The sequence below is a fragment of the Sebastes fasciatus genome, chromosome 11 (genome assembly GCF_043250625.1).
Source record: "Sebastes fasciatus isolate fSebFas1 chromosome 11, fSebFas1.pri, whole genome shotgun sequence".
NCBI lineage: Eukaryota > Metazoa > Chordata > Actinopteri > Perciformes > Sebastidae > Sebastes > Sebastes fasciatus.
The window spans coordinates 20,843,717-20,867,704 of NC_133805.1; the positions used below are offsets into that span (position 1 = coordinate 20,843,717).

General features: G+C 39.5%; 1 protein-coding gene across 4 annotated transcripts in view; it reads right to left on the reverse strand.

The window, feature by feature from the left end:
• LOC141777335 (voltage-dependent R-type calcium channel subunit alpha-1E-like) overlaps positions 1–23,988 on the reverse strand; it is a 55,369-nt gene that overhangs the window by 30,228 nt on the left and 1,153 nt on the right. For all 4 annotated transcript variants that reach the window (XM_074651499.1, XM_074651497.1, XM_074651496.1 and 1 more), the window contains exons 2-9: positions 23,287–23,426; positions 8,504–8,607; positions 7,493–7,651; positions 4,687–4,877; positions 4,512–4,615; positions 4,310–4,425; positions 2,422–2,475; positions 308–388 (exon numbers count right to left, since the gene is read on the reverse strand). In XM_074651499.1, the coding sequence (XP_074507600.1) occupies positions 308–388; positions 2,422–2,475; positions 4,310–4,425; positions 4,512–4,615; positions 4,687–4,877; positions 7,493–7,651; positions 8,504–8,607; positions 23,287–23,426 (949 nt within the window). The remainder of the gene's footprint in view (positions 1–307; positions 389–2,421; positions 2,476–4,309; positions 4,426–4,511; positions 4,616–4,686; positions 4,878–7,492; positions 7,652–8,503; positions 8,608–23,286; positions 23,427–23,988) is intronic.

The window sequence follows — 23,988 nt, forward strand, 5'->3', positions numbered from 1 at the left end:
TCAGTATCAGCCCAAACTGATGCGACCCTCCACCACCCCATCACCTCCAGATTCACCACATCAGAGCAATCCTGCTCCACTTCATTCATCGGATCTGCATCAATCTTTTCACTACCACCATCACCAGTGTCTAGACCCGGGGGGAATAATCCTAATCCAACTACGGCATCACTTCCCCCTTACTATGTCACATTGGGTCTAAATCGCCAAAGACTTTTACTATTCATAAATTTGTGCACTTAGTAATAAATCACCATTCAATTCATACGAGTCTCTCCTGACTGAAATGGTAAAGTCCTTCACTCACTGGCAGTAGATGCGTCTGTGTACTTCTCGTCCCCTGGCGCTCCTCTCCGTGCACCAGTCTTCTTACTCGCTCTCTTCAGCACTGAAAATGATCCACAAAAACTTATGAGGTTATAAAAATTTCAATATATTTCAAGTGGAAATGAAAACGACAAAGGAAACGGAAAGGAAAGGAAATTCTTGGTAACTAAAGATCTACCTTAACAGTCTGTAGAGTTATTATACTTTTCTGTGTTATCTAAAAGCGAACTGACTCTGTGGATTGAACAGTGAATTGAATTTATTCACATTTTGATTCACAGTGCCGGAATTTAGCACTCTAATACCAAGGTCACCTACTAAAAGAGAAAAGAGATCAGTTTAACCCATGGTTAAGTATGTAACATTGGACATCATGCAAAAAGAAATATAGGAACAAATTTCTTGTATTTTTGTTCATATCCACGACTTGTTCTTATTTTGTTAGTACCCATTGATTTCTGGGATTCACCAACGTTTTCTTATTTTTGCTTTTCTCTTAGGAAAGAGAACATTTTACGAGTGGTCACGAGCAGTCTTACCAAGATAAGAAAAAAATCCATCTTGTTTTCACAGTCCACAAATTGTTTGTCCGATGCAAGGAAACGTACATTTTAAATTTCATGAATATAAAGAACGCATGAATATCGTATAATCAAGTTTATATTAGAGAAATTTTGTGGGCTAAGGAAATTCTATTGGTTCATTGATCCCAATTAAGACTATAAAAACCTTTGATGATATTGAGTGGCTTACTGTACATACTGCTCTTTGATATCTATCTAGATCTATCTCTTGGGCATGTGTCAGAGTATTTGCACACAGCACAACATGCCCTTATATAGTGTTTAGGGGGACGTTACCCATGCTAATATAAAACAATCAGCCACACGCCTCCAATTTATGATTCATCATAAGGGGGATTCATCATTCAGCACACCTGGGTAAGAGCAGATTTGGATGCTTAAGGACGTTTGGTGCGTCTGGAGTTGACTTTTTTTTCTCTTTACAGAAAATTAAGAGAAAATTTAAGAGAATGTTGCTGCATGAGTCCCATTGTATGAAACATCTATCGATTGCAGTTATGGCTTTTTAATAATTCAGTTATGGCTTTATTCAGAGATCACAGGACCGTTTCAAAAAGATTTACAATGCACGACGAGACGGAAAGGTGGAATATGAAAAGTTTCATGATACGAAGGAAGAAGAGTGTTCTCAGGTCTCTCACAGGCTGAATCAGAGAAGGATTTTAAAACTTCTTCTGCCACTGATGCCTGAACTAATGAACAATCAATTAGTGAAGAAAGCTCGTGGGATGCTCGCCCCCACTTCTCACTCATCGATTTCATCGTTTATTAGTTTAAATTATAACTTTAATTTCATTCTACTGTCTATTTTATAACGTCCGTCGGGACCCTTTTTTAATTGTTCACATGCTGTACGGAAAACGATTTGCAGGATTTCATCCATGCAGTTGGCATGAATAAAAGTTGAAAATATAAAGAGGGAGACTGCTGGTCTGATGATTATTGTGGTTTTACATGTGTTTGGCTTTTTATCTCTTTTGCTCCAAGAGGAAAAAAGCTGATTGACTGATCTGACATCAGAGGAATCACCTCATATTTTGTGGTTTATTAAAGTGATTTAATTGTCTTTGTGCGCAGGCCTTGGCCTAAGAGTCGATAATTAAGTGATAAATGTATTACAGCACTCTCAATAACACAACGTGCATCCATGGTAGTCAGATTTCTGTTGTGATTTCTGACTTATTCAGACATGAGGGCGACATGTTAAATTGCCAACATGTATATGTAACGATGTGCATGTCTGACAGGGGCTTTAGTTTCACCACTGAGACTTAACTGGTAATGTTAAATCAAGCATTAGTATTGTTGCCATGGCTACTTGCAGCTTGCACAATGATTTACAGTACAGAGGATAATCCTTTGACCGGAACTACGTTTGACGTGTTTCGATATACATATAAAACAGACACCAGTTAATCCAATCAGACAGAGTATATTTCGTGGCCATGGTATAATATGTAATAATCACAGTTCCATGTGGGTATGATTAGTCTAAGGTGTGTGAACTCACCATCTAACGGCGATCTCCCAGAACTTTTATTCTCCTCTGCCAGCATTACCTCCTCTGTAATACAATAAAACACAGACATATTTGTTTTCATTAAGGCACAATTTAAATCATCAGACGTGGAAACATACATTGCAGGGTTGTCTGCAAACATTTACAGGAAGCCAAACTGATCATGTAAACACTGCTTTGAGAGGCCGGTATGACCTTCTTTAGAGAAAGAGCTCTTATTCTCTCTTACACTCTCGCAATATCGCTCTCTCCCTTTTCTCTGACTCCCTCTTCCCACACTCACCCACATCCACGCACACATAAATATGCACCACAGCTCTCTCTCTCACACACACACACACACACACACACATGCGTGTAAACACACACCAATGTGCTTGCACAAAAATTGAAGTCAGTGAATCAGTATCACCTTTTTCTCACCCTCTACTTGCGTGGGAGACTAGCAATGTAGATTTGCCATTACACCACTGAGTGTGTGTGTGTGTGTGTGTGTGTATGTGTGTGTTTCTGTGTGTGCAACTTAACGGAGCTACTCTACTGTAGATCCAAAAACTGTGTCTGTGTCTGTAGCACAGAGATCGCTTCACAAAATCAGCTCCAAAAAAGATTGACTATTAAGCTGCTAAATTATTATGTAATCATACAGTATCAGTTCATCTTAAATCATCTTTTGTTTTCTAGTCATTGTTGGCTCACAAAATGAATAATGAAATGCAGTTTGTGTTGACATTAAAGAATGAGTTCGACATTTTTCATTTCTTCTATTGCCAAGAGTTAGATGAGAAGATCAATATCACTCTCACACCTGCTAGCCTGGCTCTGTCCAAAGATAACCAATCAGCACCTCTAAAGCTCCAGCGTCATATTTAAAGGACTAATATGAGAGTGGTATCGATTCTTCTCATCTAACTCTCAGCAAGAAAGCAAATAAATGTATTTCCCAAACTAAAGAACAATTCCGTTAAATGCATTTGACTGCTTTGTACAGTTTTAAAAGAGTTATAATTGAATTGCAAATTAACCTTCAAACCTTCTTATGCATTTATATACATATAGTAGAGTATAACAGTGATACTCAACAATCTGATAGAGTGCTGGGTGGCCCGCTGACCATTTTCTAATTCACAATCAAAATAAATTGATTTACAAAGGGATTTTTTTTGTACTTTTAATTTTAAAAAAGGTGCCATAGTGCATTTAAAAAAATGCATCACAATAGACTTGTTTATTAAAAAAGAAATCCCCCGGATCTCCCGACAGACGTCCAAGCTAAGAATGTTCATCAAATGAATTTGAAAATAAAGAATTTCAAAGAAAGATGAGTTATGGGCCTTTTAATGTTTATTCATTTTACCTGATATACATTATTCATATTTGTTCATTAACTTGCGCCTGGCCTCCTGTCATTTTTTCAAAAGTAGCCACTGCAGGGAAACTCAACTTGCTTTACCCGGTAAAGCAGGTTGAGTTTCCCTGCAGTGTTAACTAGAAAGTTGGGAAAAAGAAAAGAAAAAAGGTCACATAAGAGAGGCTCAAACTCATCCACATCTCTTTCATTCTTATCAAAAACATACTTTTCTGCAGCATCTTAACGTTTTTGGTTTTGTCTGATGTGAACAAACCCTTAAATGACAGCAGGAAAACATCTGAATCCAAAATGCACTGACTGAAAGCAGTTCTCGTGAGTTGAATTTAGACGTAGTTTGGGTGATTAGACCCAGAAGACCACAGCTGTATGCCGCTAAACATATCCATGCACAAGTCACTGAAGCCTGCCCGCTCACTCACTCACTATAAGCCACCATATATCGGCGTATACCTACATGTGACTAAACAACAAGTGTGCGTTTGCAGATGTGAAGTCGTTCTGCAGTACCTGCCCTGTCTATCCAGGCTCGGTAGCCGTTCAGTTCTCTCTCCACCTGCTGCTGGCGGCGTAGCTTCATGAAGGCCCGCCTGTTCTCCACCCTCTCCCTCTCCTTGGCAAACTCTCTGAAGAGGGAAGCATTAAAAACATCATGCATAATACAGACAAAAACACACCAGTGTTATAAACATATGGGAAGAATCACACTCACCCAGACAGGACTCCCAACACCAGGTTAAGCACGAAGAACGAGCCGATGATGATGAGAGGAATGAAGTACATCCAGTTCCATGTGGTACCCAAGGCATCGTTGGCCTGAAACCCACAACATTCATGTTATTACACAACAAGTGTGTGACATTTGTTTCAGCAGAACTGAGGCTCACATTATAGAGAACGGCCGTCCATCCCTCCATGGTGATACACTGGAAGACGGTGAGCACGGCAAACAGGATGTTGTCGAACTGCGTGATGCCGTCATTGGGTCCGATCCAGGTGTCGTTGCAGTCGTACTTCTCTGGACACTTCCTCACTCCGCAGGCGAACGCCAACTCTGATGAGTCGACAGTCTCATTGTCTACAAAAAATGAAGAAGCATTAAGGAACTCTTGTGAATAATTTGTTACCTTCCTTGCTGAGAAAACTCTGACCTTGTCCATTCGTAGCATCCGTTTTCACTCCCTGGCTCACCTTATTTGTTTATTTCAAATAAAGAGTGAAAAGGCTGTGAACTATCCTCCATTCTCCTGTGTCTCTTTTTTATTTATGTTGACGTCACATACTGTATACATAGAGCTTTATGTAACTAGTTTGTAATGTACATTCATGTATGTTCATTAAACTTCAGATCATTTTCACTGAACCCTGCTTCGTGTCACTTTGTTCTCCGAGCTCGTCACTATTTTCAAATTCAACTCAGAACGGTCGAGCCAGATTAGACAGATTAGAAAGATACGAACCAGAGAATCAATTGGGATCTGATTGTTTCATAACAGTTACAACAAGCTGATGCATGTGATATATACTGTATTAATAACTCACAGAAGAGTCATTCCCTGTGTTTTTTCTAACCATTTCTTATACATCTCACTTGTTTAAAACCACAACTTGTCCTTTTTTACACTTTGGTTTCAGTACAGATCAAACAAACAAGATATCATGTGTTCATTTATGAGTTTTAGAGAACTTTTGGCTTAAGGAAACACTTAATTCACACTATTTTTGATCAATGTATGACTATTTTCACTGGATTTTTTTACTTTTCACCGTATTTGAATCTCTTGTCAATGATTGTTTTGCTCGTGATTTTACTAAATAGCTAAATAAGCACTTAATTGCACATTATGCATTCTGCAACAATGGCATATATTTATTCTAAAGTCCCCCTCCGCTCAAAATGTGTTTTGCTTGTTGTTAACTCACTTGGATGTTTAACCTTCACTGTGCGAGACAGAGACACTAGAGTACTGTTTTTACTTGAATCTGCTGAGGAAGGAAAATTTTCTCTGTGCTCACCTTAATACTGAGTTTAACTTGTGTAAGTACGAGCAGGATTTTGCGGCCAGTCATTGGTCCAGCTTACAAAAGTGTGATGTGGAAACTTGAAACTGTGTTGTAGTAGTTCAACTTTTGAACAATATTTGCATATTTTTCAATGAGGGAGAAGGACTAGATGTAAATATGCTTACATGTCTTAAAACATGTCTTGAGGGAATCTTTAAACTTTTAATTTTGGGGGATATTTAGAGAATGAAGGCATAGATGTAAATATTTGTCTTGCTTTAAATACTGTTTATACAAGTTTTATATCTGTATCCATCTTTGAGTCGTGCTGGGTGATGACAGTAAATGCTATGGTGTGGTGCGTGATTACAGAGTAGTTGTTGACTAATTAAGCAGCAGCTAAATTAGCCAGCAACAACTCTAATAATACCTCTGAGCTCGCTGCTACTGTAATCTATGAAAGCCTCAAGCAAAGATGTTCACACCCTCAAACCACACATTTGGTGTACCTGCTGGTAAACCAATCAAAGTTCGTCAGAAATAATCTAAAAACAAATCGTGACAATAATCCTCTAAAGGCTTTGGTATTATGATAAAAGCAGGCGCACCTCAGGACAGACGGTGTCGACAGATGGCGACGTGGTCAAGCCAAAATCTATCCTTATACAATCAAACTGTTGGACATAATAATGCCTTCCAAGCATTAAAACTAGAGGGTTGAAAACTGTTGTGATTTGATCTACTTTCACCACTTGATGAGTGCGAAGAAACCATTTTATTCTAACTCCGAAAGACTGATAGCAAAACATGGTTTATAGATTCAGATTTAAAGGAACAGTGTGTAGCATTTCAGGGATCTATTAGCAGCAATGAAATACATTATAATATTCATAACTATGTTTTCATTTGTGTAAAAATCAACTGAAACTAAAAATCATTGTGTTTTCTTTAGCTTAGAATGAGCCCTTCATATCTACATAGGGATCGGGTCCTCTTCACGGAGCTCGCCATGTTGCTCCGCTATGTTTCTACAGTAGCCAAGAAACCAAACACTGGCTCTAGTGAGAGCCTTTTACGTTTTTACATTACCTGAAGGCCACCGTAGTTCTCTGACATGCTTGCGAAACTGCAGTAAAGTGAGGCAGAGGGCAAAACCGTGGTACCACCAGCCGTCGTCTGACTTACTCCAAAAACTTGCTCCTAAAGTTGTGTTATTATGGTAAGGATGACCTCTGAGCGAGGCGAACGGCGTTACCACGGTTTTGCACTCGGTTGCTCACGTTACCACAGTCTTGGAAAGGGAGGAGTGAGCGGAGGGGTACTCAGTTGGTTGCAATCTGCAACTACACTACTAGATGCCACTAAATCCTACACACTGTACCTTTAAAATAGTGTCACAACATTTGTCCCCCTTCAAACTTTGGGAATGTCTTTTGATTTCATCATATCTACCTATAACCACTTATTAACCAGAATAACCAAATGGACCCATAATTGCAAGGATATCACAACACAGTGAGAAAGTATTCTTGGAGGTGTCACTGGTAAAAAAAAAAAAACTCGCACTAACTCAGGACCGACTCCAAAGCTTTTTCCCTTGTGTCTAAATATTAACTTTCACACTGTTCAAACAAGAAATTAATATAAAACAAAAATATATGCTTTGCTTTACAACAGAAAGAGACTTACCAAGCATTTCGTCAGACGGCAGGCAGGTTTGGTGAAGCTTCCCGCTGTAGAACTCCAGACCGATGATGGCGAACATGAGGATGGCGAAGAACAAGAGAAGGCCGATCTGGAGCAGCGGGATCATGGCCTTCATGATGGATTTCAGCACAATCTGCAGGCCTTGAAGTATTCACAAAGAAAAATACATTCAGTTCGAGAATAACACCACTGTAGTTTTGTTGCATTAATGTAGATAAAATGTATTTGTTTTTATTTTTTATTTGAAAATACATAATTTTAAATTGTTTGTGAATTGTATTTTTCCTAACATGAGTTTGGAACATCACGGTGACGGCAGTTGTATCTATAAAAGGTAGTCGTGTTCTACCAAAACTCAATTTAAGAGATTAAAGAGAACATTTTCAGTTGCCTCCAACTCTGCTTTCTAACTTTTTTGCTTTTCCACTTCACTGCCTCAAGATGAACAAAACAGAATATAGTCTTGTTACTATAAACGCAGTAATTAGCTGTCAAGAATGGGAGAAAAAAACTGTAATACATGAGATTTTCAACACGTTTCTACATGTCTAAGCTGTTTTTTCACAGTTTTTATTATACAGTAGCTTCTGATGTGGCAAGTACACCGTTGGGTTTAAGCTGTTTAATGGGGGAAAAAGACTCCGGTATCAATGCTGAATTTATAGGTTTTTAGGCCTTTAATGGCCTCAAAACTGAACTTGAACCTTGTATTTATGTACAAACACAAAGGTATGGATGGTCAGCCTAATAAAGTTGAGAGATTTAGCATGTTTGTGCAACAGCAAATGCTATTTTTAGGAATTTTTTGAACTTTTTTTCAAAGTTTACGGATATTTTATAAATTTTAATGACATGCACATTCCCATTCGACTACATTTGAGAACTGAAAAAGTCCTAAAAATGACCCACAAAGAATAACCACTTGTTATTTGCATTATTATATCAGTTTGTTCGACCTCACAGTGCAGGATTAGAGGTCAGTAACTGACTCACTGGGAATCCCGGAGACGAGTTTGAGAGGTCTCAGCACTCGCACAGCCCTCAGGGTCCGAAGGTCGACTGGGATGTTCATGTGGGCACCAGCAGTGGCCATGATCCTGACGGACAACACACACACACACACACATTATGTATACTTAATCCAGATATATTTCTGATGGTAGGGCTGTTACGCAGACAGTGCATTGTTATCTTACAGTTAAATTAATAGCTATTACTTGTGATGGCCTGAAAGGGAAAAAGACATGCAGGTTATAATAGAGAGAATGCTATAGGGACATCCATTAGAAGCTCAATCTGTTACCAAGCTTCTCTTTCCTTTCTTGAGATTAATGCTTTTCGTCTGTGGTGTTTGACAAATTCAATGACATAAATAGGTGAAAGGCAACAAATGGACACAAGAACAATTTTGGAGATGAGTCATTTTAAAGGAAAAAAGGGGAAACTGATTTGATGTCATGCAGACGACCGCAGCCAGCGAGCGCCGTACAGTATATCTATTTAGTGTAACAGACTTGTATGGTGAGAGACAAAGAATGCACAGCTACACCTGGCAGGCATTTCTACTCACATCTACCCACGCACACATTGATGTCCCTCCACCTACGCATAAACAATGGAAAAACAGCAACCGACAGGCAATCTCTTATCAACATACCCCAGAAATCACATGTGAATGTTTGTTGTAGCGATAGCAAAAAGACAGTTTTATGTTACTTTCAATTAGGGAAAGATAATGTTATGACACATTATACAAAAGTGCTGCGATATCTATGCCCAAAAACATTTTTCATTTATTCACGTCCCTTTTAACCGAGCCAATTTGGTGACCTGTAACCATTAAAGCTTTCACTGTTGAGAGGGTCAACATCCACTGCTAATTCATAAAATAAAGTAATATTTTAAATAGAGTTGTGAAAATTATCCTAGAAATCATAATTATTTCCAGATTTTTCCAGATTCCTCTCTCTCTATTACACAGATACAAATATACTTACTCATAAAATCTTTGGACAGTGTTGGGTAGTGTGGGGGAGGGTGTGTGTGTGTGTGTGTGTGTGTGTGTGCGTGCGTGTGTGAGCAGGGGGTAGGAAGCACATGGCAGAAACTCAAGTGTAAGCCCACGCAGAATCTCTCCTGAAAGCAGTGGGAGGCAGAGAGGCCGAATGAGCGAGTGAATGAGTGAGGCCACGTTCACACTGCTGCGGATAAACCTGAAAACGCTGTTCGAAGTGGTGAAAGCTCACCGTCCATAAAAGTTTACCGTCAATACTGAACACTACGACAATTGCAGGACGACTACTGTAGTTACAGGTTATCTAAAAATGATTTAAGTGTGTTTATTTTCTTTCCACACTAAAATGTAAGCTAGCATCTTCAAATTTGAGCTGGTAATGTGGGAGAGCGTTGTATCACAAAGGTGGCTGAGTAGTACTCCACATTACTTAGTAAACTGATCTTGATGTGTAAAAATGTGTAAAACAACCCAGTACAAAACACCCCAAATATGCTTATAACTGCAGATAGTGGATGTTTTTGAGTTATGAGAAGCTTCATTACGGACCAATCACATCATATTCTCTCATCTCCTTTACAAGCAACAGAGCCAGGAGACTCTAGGCTAGTTCCTCTGTAGGAAACTGATCTTCTCCAAGAGTTGCACAGTTGCTCATCACAACTAGTGTATAGACAACCATAAGCATTAAAGGGGTACTGCAGCGATTTATTGTTGCACTTCTGCAAAGTTGAGGGACTCTCGAGACAAAATCAGTGCAGCTGAGGTCAAAATATCCTGACTTTTAGTCCTGGGTCGAGCTTGCTCTAAACTATATATTTTACACGATACATCTCTATAGCGTCTTTTCTTTGACCCTCCCTACCTGGTGAATGTCATCACTCTCAAACTCCACACTTTCATATTCTAACACGGCCTTTAAAGGTGCTCTATGCGATATCCAGAGCATTAATATTGCACCAAACAACTATTTACTATGTAAAGATATAGAGGAGTAATGTCTACCTGAGCAGATAATGAAGTCTCTCTCCCTCTGTGTGTGTTGTAATCCGGCCGCGGGTGCTTTTAGTGCATGTTAGTGCATGTGCGTGTCCCACTAGCTAGCTCACTGCACTCATACGCCGTCATGGCGGAAGCATAGCGCCCATCCTTCGATCCCCCCCAGGTTAACATCGTTGCTGTTAACTACGAGCTGCCGGCTCAGCCGTCGCCATGTTGAGAGCTGTGTGGAGGCAATAGAAATGCTCTGAATTTGGAATTTAGCACCTTTAGATGCACTTCACTGGCTTCACCCTTTCCATCCGAGAACGGCACAACATCCAGTTGAAAGGTTAGCTAAACTGACACAGAGAAATCAAGTGTAAAGCTACTTTGGGTTATTTACGGTGCTAGAAATGCATTTATCTTTGTTTTGATTGTGTTTAGTTTAGTCACTGAGGCAACTTCTTCATCATCATCATCATAGCACGCAGGTTGTGGTTGCTTAGTAACGGCAGGCACGACAGGTGAGCAATCTCCCAAGCACATTGGAAAGAAACAAAAGCAGCACAGCTGGCGTTTTCAACGCGTTTAGACGCGGCATGTGTACGGCCCCTTAAGTTATACATTTTCAGCCCTCCAGGCACAAGTCAAGATATGACATCATCTGGGTTATTTTGAGCCAACGGGGCTAAATTTATTGGTCAGTTGGTCAACCAGTCAGATTAAAGTTGACATTGAAGCCAACTGTAACCTAATTAACACACCTACTGTACATTACTGTACATGCCAGTCTTTCAGATGTCAGTATGACGTTATTTCTGTTTTAATTCGGTGCGTGTCAGTAGTGTTGTAACTACACACAAATAATGACACAGCTAGCGACGGCGGAAAATCAAATTAATTTAAATTAATCAACACAACAAACAATAACCACAAATTAAGTCTTTGTATTTGGCTTTCTGTTATTATGTGGTGCTAATGAAGACACCAAACAATCACTTTTACTTCAGTGTGGTTATTAGCAGTAAGTGGGTTTTAGTGTGCCTGTAAATGTACTGAGTGAGTGAGTGAGTGAGTGAGTGAGTGAGTGAGTGAGTGAGTGAGTGAGTGAGTGAGTGAGTGAGTGAGTGAGTGAGTGAGCGAGTGAGCGAGCGAGTGAGCGAGTGAGTGAGTGAGTGAGTGAGTGTGTCAGACAAAGAGATGACACAGCGAGAGACACTGAGACAGAGCGGGAGCAGAGGAGTGGGAGACTGTGGAAATAGCCTTCAAACCAAACACACTGAACAAAGGCGGCTGCACAGCTCCTTCAAGGCTGCACTTTGAACACAATAATTCAGCCGAGGCTCCGTCAAAATTAAAGCAAATATTCTGTCTTTTTGTCTTGTGTATCACCTCAACACACAAGCAGAGGCATTTTATTTTGTTTAGTTTAGAACAAGTTTGTTTCCTTCAGAAACAAAATTCACTGAAACAATCGTAATCATGCTAACCAACATTTTCCAAGTCTTTCAGCTACCAATATCATCAAGAACATCAATTTATACAGTTGATTTGAGATGCTGTATGGACCAATTTGCATCTCACATATTTGGGACCGCAAAATATCGTTGGATAAATTCAAAAATGTTGTGTGGGACTGGTTTAAATGACTGAAGATTATGGGGCTCCACAGGGTTCAATTCCTGGTCCAGTTTTATTTAATATCTACATGCTTCCTAATCTGACCTGCCAGATGGTTTGATACACAGAACCATCTGAGAAGCCGTCTTTGGAAACTGTTTAGAAAAGGGCAGGCACTTTCAAAAAAATACTTAGCAGGTGATTGGATGAACCATCTGTCACTCAAACTCTTGCCAGTTAAGAGAAGAGTGAAAACATATTTTCCATCGGAAAAAAGCCTTCAGTGTCGTACTTTGCTCTTCTTTAACGAAGAAATACTAGATTCTAATATAACTGATGCTATGGCAGAATATAAACTAACCTCTTCAGGAGCCGCCATTGTTGTTTAGAACAAACAGTCGCCTCTCTGTGTTGTCTCACACACCTAAACCACGCCCATAGCTGCCAGTAGCTCCTCACAGGACGCTGATTGGTTCGTGCTCTGACTTGCCGGCCACAAGCGCATTACTTAAATCCTGACAAGATGTATTTTCGTGTGATATGTGATCCCGATTCTCGCGTGATCTTGTGACATCGCGAGAATCCAGCTGCCGTGCAAGCTAACATGCTTCCACTAGTTCATATTATTCACAATAACAACAATGTTTCCTATCATAATTATGCAGATGACAGCCAACTTTACAGTACACATCACTGTCTTCTGATGATTTCGTGCACTGACCAGATCAATCTCCAACACAAAAAGGACAAAACTGAAGTAATTGTTTTTTGGTCCTCTGCAACATTAGGGCAAAAGATTAGTGCTCATCAAACTTCAGTGTCAACTAAAACTGCAAAAAAACAAATCAGGGATATAAGCGTAATAAACACTGACCTAACCTTCAGCAACCATATCACTTCTGTGACATGATCGGTTTAAATGTACAAGAATAATAGACCTCATGTCAAAACCTGACACATTCCTTCACCACCAGTACGTTAGACTACTATGATCTAGGCTTTCTGCGCTAGTCATGTAACACATGTTCGGACATACACCGATTACATAACTTGCCCACCGACGTTTTGCTTTTATTTAAATAGAAATAAAAACCCATTTAGTTCATTTTCGCGAATCAGCTCTGTGTTATCAATACATAGTCTGAGCACAGAGTAGCAGGAGTCAGACTTCACACACGGGACGAGAGAGAGTTGACAAACAAGACAAAGGCGGAGGATTTGGTGTCGAAGCAAAAAGCAAAAGCCCCTATTTGGCAATATTTTGGATTTAAGCCCAATGCTATAAGGAAACCATAAAGTTAATCTGGCAATCGCTGTGCGGAGGACGGAGTCCCACAGCAAAAGCTCGACCGGAGAGGCCAGACAGACAGCCATCCAGCGTTAAAGATCAAAGTAAGCGCTCTACAGATATTGAGCGTCATCTATTCATGCAAAATGTCCAGTGTAGTCGGGAACACCGGTGCTGCCACAAGTTTATTAACTGATGGGAAAATTTCCTCACCGTGACATCCCTACTATGATGCCCTGTGTCCTGGTTAACCCAGTTAAAGGCAAAGCCACAAAATATATTGCTGACCCTCTTGCACATTAGGAAACAGCCAGGCCTCTTAGATCCTCTGACAAAGTTGCTGTTCCAACCGTGAGAACAAAGATTGGTGAACCCTCTTTTGTTACATTAAGATTGCCTCTAAATTTGTATTCATGTTCACATTTTCTTTTCTATTAAAGTTTACATGTTTGAATTGTTCTATATAACTAAATTGACCTTGCCTTGTTTATCCTGCATTTTGCCAGCACCCTACATAAAAACACTAAAATTAAAATTCACTTGGCATAAAGAATTTGTAATGAAATTAATATCAACAGGAAAATGTATCACTTCATCTGGGCTTTTGGTACAGTAAAGAGACAATAGGACAGCTCCACACACGCCTCTCTACATATTCAACTCGGTAACAATCCAGCAGTGAGTTAATGTTCATACTGAGAGGCTAATCTCTTCCTCGTTGAAGCACTGTTGCACAGTATTATACCAAACTGGCTCTGGAGAGGCTGAATTCATTACATGCACAGAATGCAGCCTCTCCCACACACCTCCACCTACACTAAGAACACCACCAAAAACTACAGTAATCAGCAGCATCACATTGCTCACCATTTCAGGAAAGCTCTGCATATATGGTAATGTGCAACTGAATCAACATCAACATAATGCGTCAACAAATTAATGGCTTTGATTTAAATTTGGAAAAAACATAAACCGTTCGTCTAATGGCAACATTTATACCGCTCTGTTTAATTGGGATTACATAAAAATAAGAAAACATTCATTCACTATTAGTCATAGAATAATTGCCTGGGTGTATGTTTTCCAAAAGAAAACCCACCTGGGACTGTAAGCTATTGTTTGTTCATTTCAATTATGAGAGCAAAATTAGAGTTGCAGCTGTCCTTTAAATACCTGACATAATGGCTCGGCATGAGAGTTGACTGTTTTAATCCTTTTTTCCTTTCCTATTGGTCTTAACGCTCTTATTATTTTAATGTCCTGTTGGTTTTAAGTTGGTCTTAGTGTTTTATTGGGTTTTTTAATTTTTTTTATGTATAATTGTACAGCACTTTGGTCAACTTTTGTTGTTTTTAAATGTGCTTTATAAATAAATTTGGATTGGATTGGATTAGATAATACACTTTGAAGTTATAATCTTAATTCCTGAATTAGTTTTTTGGAGTCACTGACTAGTTGGAAACACTTTTGGTTGAAATTTGGATTTGCATCAATGTTTTGAGGTTACAGATGTGGAATGGGACTGGTGCTTACTGGGAGGTTTAAATGCCATCATACATGACTATCATACAGATAGATCAGAATGATTTACCAATGACTGGATTAACAAACTGCCTCAAGGATTGGGTTGCACCAGCAATTAACGTGTTATCGCGTTAGTTTTGACAGCCCTATTTGAAACATCTGTAGCATCATCATCCAATAAAAGCATAAACTGTTACATAAACTGTAACATAACTTCCAAAAATAACAATCATAGGGTTTAAACTAGGGGTGAAAGTAGATTGAAGTTTTTTCAAGTACCACTACCCCAACTTTCATCACTTCATATTGTTCTCCTCCCACCCACAGCTTCATGTATCCCTGAACACACATGTTAATTTTTTTGAAAAAGATATATTTAAATAGTGTCACAGAATGTCAATCATAACAGTTTGCTTTGTTTTTAATTAGAAAAAAATTACAACTAAATTAATTTACAAGTACAGTGTGTGTTTAGGAAGTAAAGATGCAAATGCACACTGTTATGTCAGCAGAGTTACAGAAGTCGGATAGCTTATTTGACCTGCTCTCCGTGTTGGAATAAAACTGAACATCAGGAAACCTTACCACTTTGTCATTTTACTTGGAAGACTTTTGTAAGAAACGTCTGCCTGCCAAAAACCTACAGCCCTCATATATAGACATATCACACGCATAAGATCAGACAGCCAGCTGCAGCAGAAGTTGACGTTTGCCAGCAGAAACAGTTTTGGAAAGGCATCGGGGTTCCCTCCAGCACGGATTAAAAACCTGCAGGTCTGGGCTGTGCACCACAGCGACACTGGACAAGTTTAGAAGCAATTTATAACAAAACTAGAAGAGCGCAGACAATGGTGCATTTATGTGCTCCTCAGATGGTCCCATTTCCCGAGTTGGGAAGTCGTTCTTCCTACTTCGGTGTGTTCATGAGCTTTAAGTCGTAATGTGGAAACAACATGGACGCTACAAAGAAGACGTGTTGTGTTTTATTGCTTAAACAACATGTTAGCTGTTTTTTAGTTGTTCTGATTATTCCAACACCACATGAATGCAGCACAAATGCACCATGTCACAATGTTAATGAAAGAGAAACATAACGCATGTACAAACAAACAAACAGACAAACCGAGCCGAAAATGCAAACTCCTTGGCAGAGGCAACTAACTGTATGTTGACCTAACGTTAGCAGACGTATTTTCTTGTTGGAAATACGATCCTGAGGGGTGCAACCCGTTTCAATTTAGTAATACTCAGATTTCCACTTATAAAGACTAGGGCTGTCCTCAACCAAAGGAATTCTTAATTGTCTAGCACTCCTACAATTTTGTTGACTAATCAATGTTGTTAATTTAATTAACTAATTTAATCAACTTAACCTGTAAAAATTAGATTCTCCTCAAAGAATCAAAAATTGTTCGGGCCCTGTGTCAAAATATGGTCTAAAGACTGTCACTATTTTGTTTATATTTTGCTCACATGGAGCATATTCCTAAATAAAGTCATGTTAATTACATCACCACAAACGAACACAACACATAGAAGTGGGGCCAGGCACTAATAAATCCAGAACAAGTTGTTTTTTGGGTGCCTAGGGCAAATAACAACATTTTTCCATGTACTGCTGTGCGCACAGGGTAAATACTTTCACAACACACAGAAGATGGTTGATGGGGTAAGGACGGGGCCCCCTAATTGAAGAACACACGCATACACACATTAAAAGATACAGATGAAAACTGCTTTGGCGTGCAAAGACAGACTCACTCCTGTGTGTCTGTCTTTGTGCCAGATGGCTAATGAATCACTCCCAACTCCCACCCGATTGTATTATTCATCCTGTATAAAGAGCAAGGATTTTAGCAAAGTGTCACACTGTGTAAGAGGGACAGCTGACTGGGGCAACAAGGGAAAGCTGATATCCTTTATACAGCACAATGGGAAGCTGACAGTCCCACCTGGGGATCAATATCATTCAGGGCTGATGACGGAGTCGTCAGAACTAATCTAACAACACAAGGGCGACAGGTTCGCTGGCAACAATCTGTACCTGCAGCCTTATAAATGGAGTAACAAGCACACACACACACACATGCACAAGTCATTTGGGAGACATTTTATTGCTAATCAAAGCATCAAGTCCACCTGTTCCAATCTGTTTGCCGCAGGACATAATTGACCATTTTAGGAATCCGTGAATTAATTTGGTTGGTGGGTGAGTTGTTGTCCTTTTTGCTACACACTCTTCACTCAGATTAAGGATTTTAATTGAGCTCAGTGTCCCAGCAGATTCGCTTCTAGCAATTCATTAATATGAAATGGAATGAATGCCGCCAGCGCTGGCCCAGTGGCCTCGATTTTATTCCCAACCGGCCTCTATGACACATGTGTGTTTTCTTTTAAGTCTGACTTACTTGTACTGTGCCACCAGTGTGTGTGTGTGTGTGTGCGCGCGTGTGTGTGTGTGTGTTTGAGAGAGAGAGAGGAGACGAGAGCAGCATATGTGCTACCAGAAAATGTGTCAGATAGGTGGCAGGAAACCAGGTCGTCAGTTACCAGCTGTGGCTGGAATTGGGCGAAATGATCTATAGGCTGCAGAAAGTACACCGACGACTTTGTGCATCTTACACTGTAAGTGACATGATTTCAGTTATATCAGGGGAACTTAACTTCAACACTTGAGTCTATAGAAACCACAGAAATTGCAAATTTTTAGGATCAGCCTCACTGTCGGGTGTAGTTACAGGTGCAAAAAAGCACACTTCTGACCACACTCAGTGATGCCGGGTGTGGCACTGACACCATACTCTTCAGCCTGGTGTTTTGTTACTCTTTAAACCTACAGTAACTGATTTTTTTGGCTCCTTGGGGCAGCGTAAACAAGTCGTGAACACGGCGTTGACATATCATCTGTTGATATTGCATACTTGTTAGAAAACTGCTGCTTATTTACACATCCAGCATTTACAGAGCAACATTAGCATCCGTTTGGAGTTGTGTTTCTGTCCACCTGATGAAATTAAGTCCAATATTAACTCTCTTTTAGCCTTAGTCCTTTCCAACTCCTGAGGGAAATATCTTGCTCTTTAGCTGCTAAATGCTCCACTATGTTCACCAGTTAGCCGCTAACTGTGTCTGTCTGCTGCTTGGTGTTGAGCAGGTAGTATACAATGAGTTTTTCACTGAAAACTGCCAATGACCCGGTCAGAGAGAGACGCATCGCCACAGGCACAGCCGCTTCAACAACTCCCCTTGACAAAAGGCGTTGGGCAAAACAGCTGATGCACCTGTGGAACAGGGCTATGTGCCTAACCGGCTGATCAAATGTGATTAACAGTGTTCTCTCTCTCTCTCTCAAAGACTAATAACAAAACATGCCATACTCCAGTACATTGTTTACACTTTAGGATGCACACATTTGAATGTTTTGGACATGACTAATATGTGCACGGTGTTGGTTTCCTTGTCTTTCAGTGAATGTCATGAATTGTATGTGGTCACTTTTAAATCACTCTACCCCTGCTACAACACATAGCTTAAATAAAAACACATAACAACACATAGCTTAAATAAAAATACATAACAAAACATAGCTGCGTAACAACATAACTTCATAAAAACACATAACATAGCTTCATAGTAACGCTTAAATAAAAACACATAACAACACATAGCTTCATAGCAACACATAACAACACAACAATATCTCTGTCAATTTAACTGCTAATGAAAAGATAAATGTACCGATGGAAAGCTGAAGATCTTGCCGTTCTATAATTGTATTGTTTGTCATTCTATCATGAAGGCATGGGGATGAAGTTTGACCTCGAAGTGACCATGCTCCTTTTATTTGTTTTTTCTCGATTAGCCGATTAATTGATTTGTCGATCCACATACATTTTATCAGCAACCAGTTTAATAATCAAGTAATTGTTTAAACCATTTTTATCATAAATGCTCAAATTTTTCTGGTTTTACCCTCTCAAATGTGAATATTTCCTGTTTTTCTTAGTCTTCTATGATAGTCAACTGAATTCTTTCGGTTTGGGAAGCATTTTAAACACGTCAACTTAAGTAAATCCTGTACTTTCTTTTTTATGTCCCATGTAAGGGAGGGAATGGAGACTATTTTATAGACTAAACGATTAATCAGGTAACTGAGAAAACAATTGTATCAATAATGACAGTACGTGTTATGTAAGACCCACATTTTCAAGCTCCCACCAATGTGTTTTGGAGGACTGTAATTGGGTCCACAACACAACTCCATCAAACTGTTACACAACTTGCACCACTGGCCTTCAAGTGATATCCTACGCCAAAGCTCTATTTTTAGCAACACTCACATTTTGTATGCTTGATGGGTGGCTGGTAAAAAAAACAACAGTTTCTTGCGGCTGTGGTCATCCGGTTTGTTACATCAGATTCACAGCGGAATTTAAGTTTTAAATCATACAAGCAGCGCATTTATTTAGCCATACTTTGAGTGGAACACACTGAACATATCGGTGGACAGAGAAGTGGATTATGCTGCGGTTGTGGTCTGTTTCTGTAACTTTTTGTAGATATTTGATGTTTTTTACATCATCAAAAATCCATAGCAACGTATGACTGATTCAAGCTATTGCTGTAGGAAACTGCAAATTAAAAGCCTGGTTGACAATTTACATCAAATTATTACATCTTTGCATTTTCATATCTAGTTTCTAGTCTGCTACTTTAAGGGTTTGAATCGAAATGGAAAAGATAAATTTACTGATATGTTTCTCCAGCCATGCGTGGCCAGCACTGTATATCAAAAAACAGTTTTAAATCCACAACTATAGTCAAAGGCTTGTGAATAACGAGCTTCTTCTTTGTACCAAACAGTGTTTTGTTTCTTTTGGCTAGTGAACCAGTTATTGAGAAACTGAAAGCAAAATGTTTAGTAGCAAACACTGACTAATGAGAGTATTTCAAAGCATCCCACTAAAGCAACCAGTACTGTTAAACTAACAACTGTTCAGAGCAGATTATTAAAACCGACGGAACACTTTAACTGTGTAAAATTCAGTGGAAATCTGTCAACAACGCAGCTGCTGAGCGTTTAGGCCGGCACTAACTGGTCTGTAAACGTGATGCTGATGTGCCTTTTATGTAAGAGGCAGAGCGAGAGACAGCGGGATAGAAAGACAGACGGAGAAAAAAGAGATACTGAGAAAGAGAAGGGTGTGGGTGTCAGGTTGAAATGAGATGTCAACACGCCAAAAGCAATCTTCCCTGCATGCTGAATAATGTACACTTAGCCATAAACAGCATATGAGTGGTAGAACAATGCTTAACTCCTGCGCAATTAATGCACTAAACCCAGTCTTAAAGGGAACAAATGAAGTCTCTCATTGTGTTTTTTTCTGTCTTTCTTCATCGTCCTTTCTCCCCCTTGTTTCCCCTCTCCTTTCTTCTATCTTTCTCTCTACCATCCATCCATTCTTTCAATGCTCTTTGCATAACGGAGCTGCGTTCACATTTAATTCACAGAGGTCCTGGGGGCGAACCGAAGCAGGTTTTAGACACAACTGCCAATCCACTTATCCACCCACCTATCGCTGACTGCAGAGCCTGACTGTGCCATGAAGACACACATTTCCCTGCATTTATGTGATGTCTTTTTCTGTGGATGTATGTATATATACTGTATATGCTTATAGAGAAAAAAAATCAGCAACAACATATCAACCTGCCTATAGGGTCAACCACTGCTGGCCATGTGTCAGACGTGAGGTACAGCACGGCATGTTGGGATTACAAGCCTTTAAAATGCAGCACAAGCACGCATGGCAACAACATTGATAAACGTTGACACAAGCAGCGTCACATGCATGAATGCACCAACATAACTTGACAATCAGTGTCTCAAAATTAATCTTTTGGTTCACCAGACACAGCCTGGTAAAGCAAAAATGAATTCTGTCAAAAATTAATTGCAGAATCAGTTGCTGAGCATTAATTTAAAACTTTTTTTCCTCCACTCTCTCATATAATCAGTGAAGTTTGTAATTCATCATAGAGTTCAACCAAATTCAAAATGAAAAAAGAGAGCAGTTGGAGCTATACCTCCAAGCGCACACACACATATGCACATACACAAGCCCACTCTGTTATATTTGGCATTTTAATATTGAAAGGCTACTTTGCTGAACTTCAACTAGAATCGAGAAGATAGTTAGGATAAGGCTGGTAATATTCTATATTTTTCTTGTAAACAAATCCCATGAAAAGACCATAATCAACCATTTTATTGATCCTACAAACAAGCCTGTGTAGCCAAAGCCTGATATAGCTTATTCCTCTGAGCCATAGACCTCCATTGTTGTCACAAAATCACACAAATGAGCCACATTGTTGCACTGGGAGACATGTTCCTTCATTAGGATAAACACGACCATTGTAGTTTATTTTGAGTCGATCCCACATACACCATCCTGCTGCTGGAAATACTCACCAGAGCAGTGGTTTCAAAGTGGGGTCCGGGGACCCCCAGGGGTCCTTGAGGGGGTTCCTGGGGGTCCCCGGCAAAAAGGGGAATAATTTATTTTCACTATATTTCTATTCATAACTAACACAATGACATAATGTATGACTATTTTCGTCATGGTTTTCCTACCCTTTCTGTAATAACACATCTAAAAGCAAAAATCCTATCAGATGGAGGACCCTGGGACAAAATCTTATCAAATTGGGGTTAGTAGTCTAATTTCTGTCAGTTTAGGGGTCATTGACTTAAAAAAGTTTGGGAACCACTGCAAGAGAGCACCAAATATGTACTGATCCGTGGCTAAAAATAGTCCCCAACAAATGCACTATTTACTCCTGTTTGATTAAAGCACGTTCAAAACAACAGTGCCCAGCTTTTGCGTAGTGGAAGACACACAGTCACAGCAATGGACCTCCACATAACTTATCAGCACTGCTGACGAGCCTCTGTTTTTACCCAAAAATACTGCACACCAGCTACTTTTATCAAACATATAGCCACGACATATGGCAATGCATTACCGGTCATATGCAAACACAGCAGTGCATTAGAGAAACACTTAATCACTAGTCAATCTGCTCCTGTACAGAAAGCCAAACTCCACTTCAGCGCTACAGTTTCTAGCTTCTGCTCCACTAGCTTTTCTTGCTTTGAGAACTTCTGTGTCTAAGACTAATGGGAGATGTTGTTGAATGCAAGCAAAATAATCATTGTTTTAACATCAGTACTAACAATGTTACTAAGAATATGTACAAAAATACCAAGTATCATGTTTCAGTTTTTTAGAGTGATGAATAGTAGCATACATGAGAAAAATATTGAAGCTTGTGGAATAGAAGCTATAGCACAGAAAGGTGACAGGATGGACTGTTTGACTTCATAAATGCCTACATAAATTAAAAAAAATGTCACAAACCCAACACTGTGAGCACCAGCACTGAAACAAATGTAATTTGTTGCGGTATAAAGAGAGTAACTGTAAAGTAGCCAATTGTACAATAGCTAGCTGCAGAGCTAATGTTAGCTAATCCATATCAAGCTGCCATTGTTCTGTAACAGTAACGTCATCTGCACTGTTATGTAAGTGCATGATTTTGCTCCAGTTCGACAACGCCAACATAAAGACATGTTAAAATGTAGTCATGCAATACACTTTTACTATAGCTACAATAGCTGAGAATGTACAGTAGCTTGGCAGTGATAATAGGTTATATATTGTAGGAGTAGCCTAGCAGAAAAAAATACTAGTATCAGGTATAATGGGACAAATTTCACCTTACCAACTATAAAAACACATTAATAACAAGAAAAATAACACTTTAATCTTCATTTAACAGCATTGACCTTTTTCACAGCAGCCTTTTTTTCCCATGCCACAGTAAGAATAATACAGGTGTAATTAATAATGTGAACGATGTGAGCCAGCTCAGGGGTCCTGGTGTTGTGCATATCTGGCTCACTGGAATGAATGGCTTACATGGAAGTGAGCCATCGTTAATGATATTAGTCACACCTGTGCTTTCACCCAGCTACGACTGCTTTGAAGAAGATCTATTAAGCATCCACACAGAAGAAAAAAAACAGGCGGAAAGCTCTGCAAGAAGTTTAGACACTGCTGCCAATCCAAAGTCTAAGTGCTTTGCTCTGATTTGATTGGCTCGCCGTCAGAGTGTACAGCCATGTTCAAAAGTTAATTACAGAGAACTGATATTTGTTCCTCCTCCAAAAACAGATTTCACCAGTATGCTTGGCGAGTAGTAACTTTGCTATCTGTTGACAATGTTTACAACAAACATTTCTCACTTCCAGGTTGTCATAGAGACAAAATTGACGTCACTCACCCACTGAGCACAACTATGAAGTCCATGACGTTCCAGCCGTTCCGCAGGTAGGAGCCTTTATGGAAAACAAAGCCGAGGGCCAGCAGCTTGATCCCCGCCTCAAAGCAGAAGATCCCAATGAAGTACGGCTCTGTCTTCTCCTGCGGAAATAATGTACAAGAAGCAGGTCAGCAGAGTCTGTAGGAAAGAAGTCTGAACTACAACCTGTTGGGTTTGATGTGTACATGCAGGCTTCACACATAAATAGTGTACCGTATCGACTGATATATCCCATTCACAAACAATCAAGGAAAGTGTGTGCAGCAGAAATACGCTGCCGTAATTTCATGATAGCTTATACTGTATATGGACATTTTCACTACTCTAGTCCTTTACTTAAGTAAAAGTAGCAATACCACAATGAAAAATTACTCTATCGCAAGTCAAGGTCCTATATTTACACTCCTACTTAAATAAAATTACAGAAGTATTACAGTAGCAGCTAAATGTAAAGTATTTAAAGGTCTCATATCATGCTCATCTTCAGGTTCATACTTGTATTGTATGTTTCTACTAGATCATGTTTACATGCTTTAATGTTAAAAAAAAACTTTATTTTCCTCATACTGTCTGCCTGAATATACCTGTATTCACCCTCTGTCTGAAACGCTCTGTTTTACTACATTTCAACGGAATTGTGTTGCTAGGCAACAGCTTGGGTCC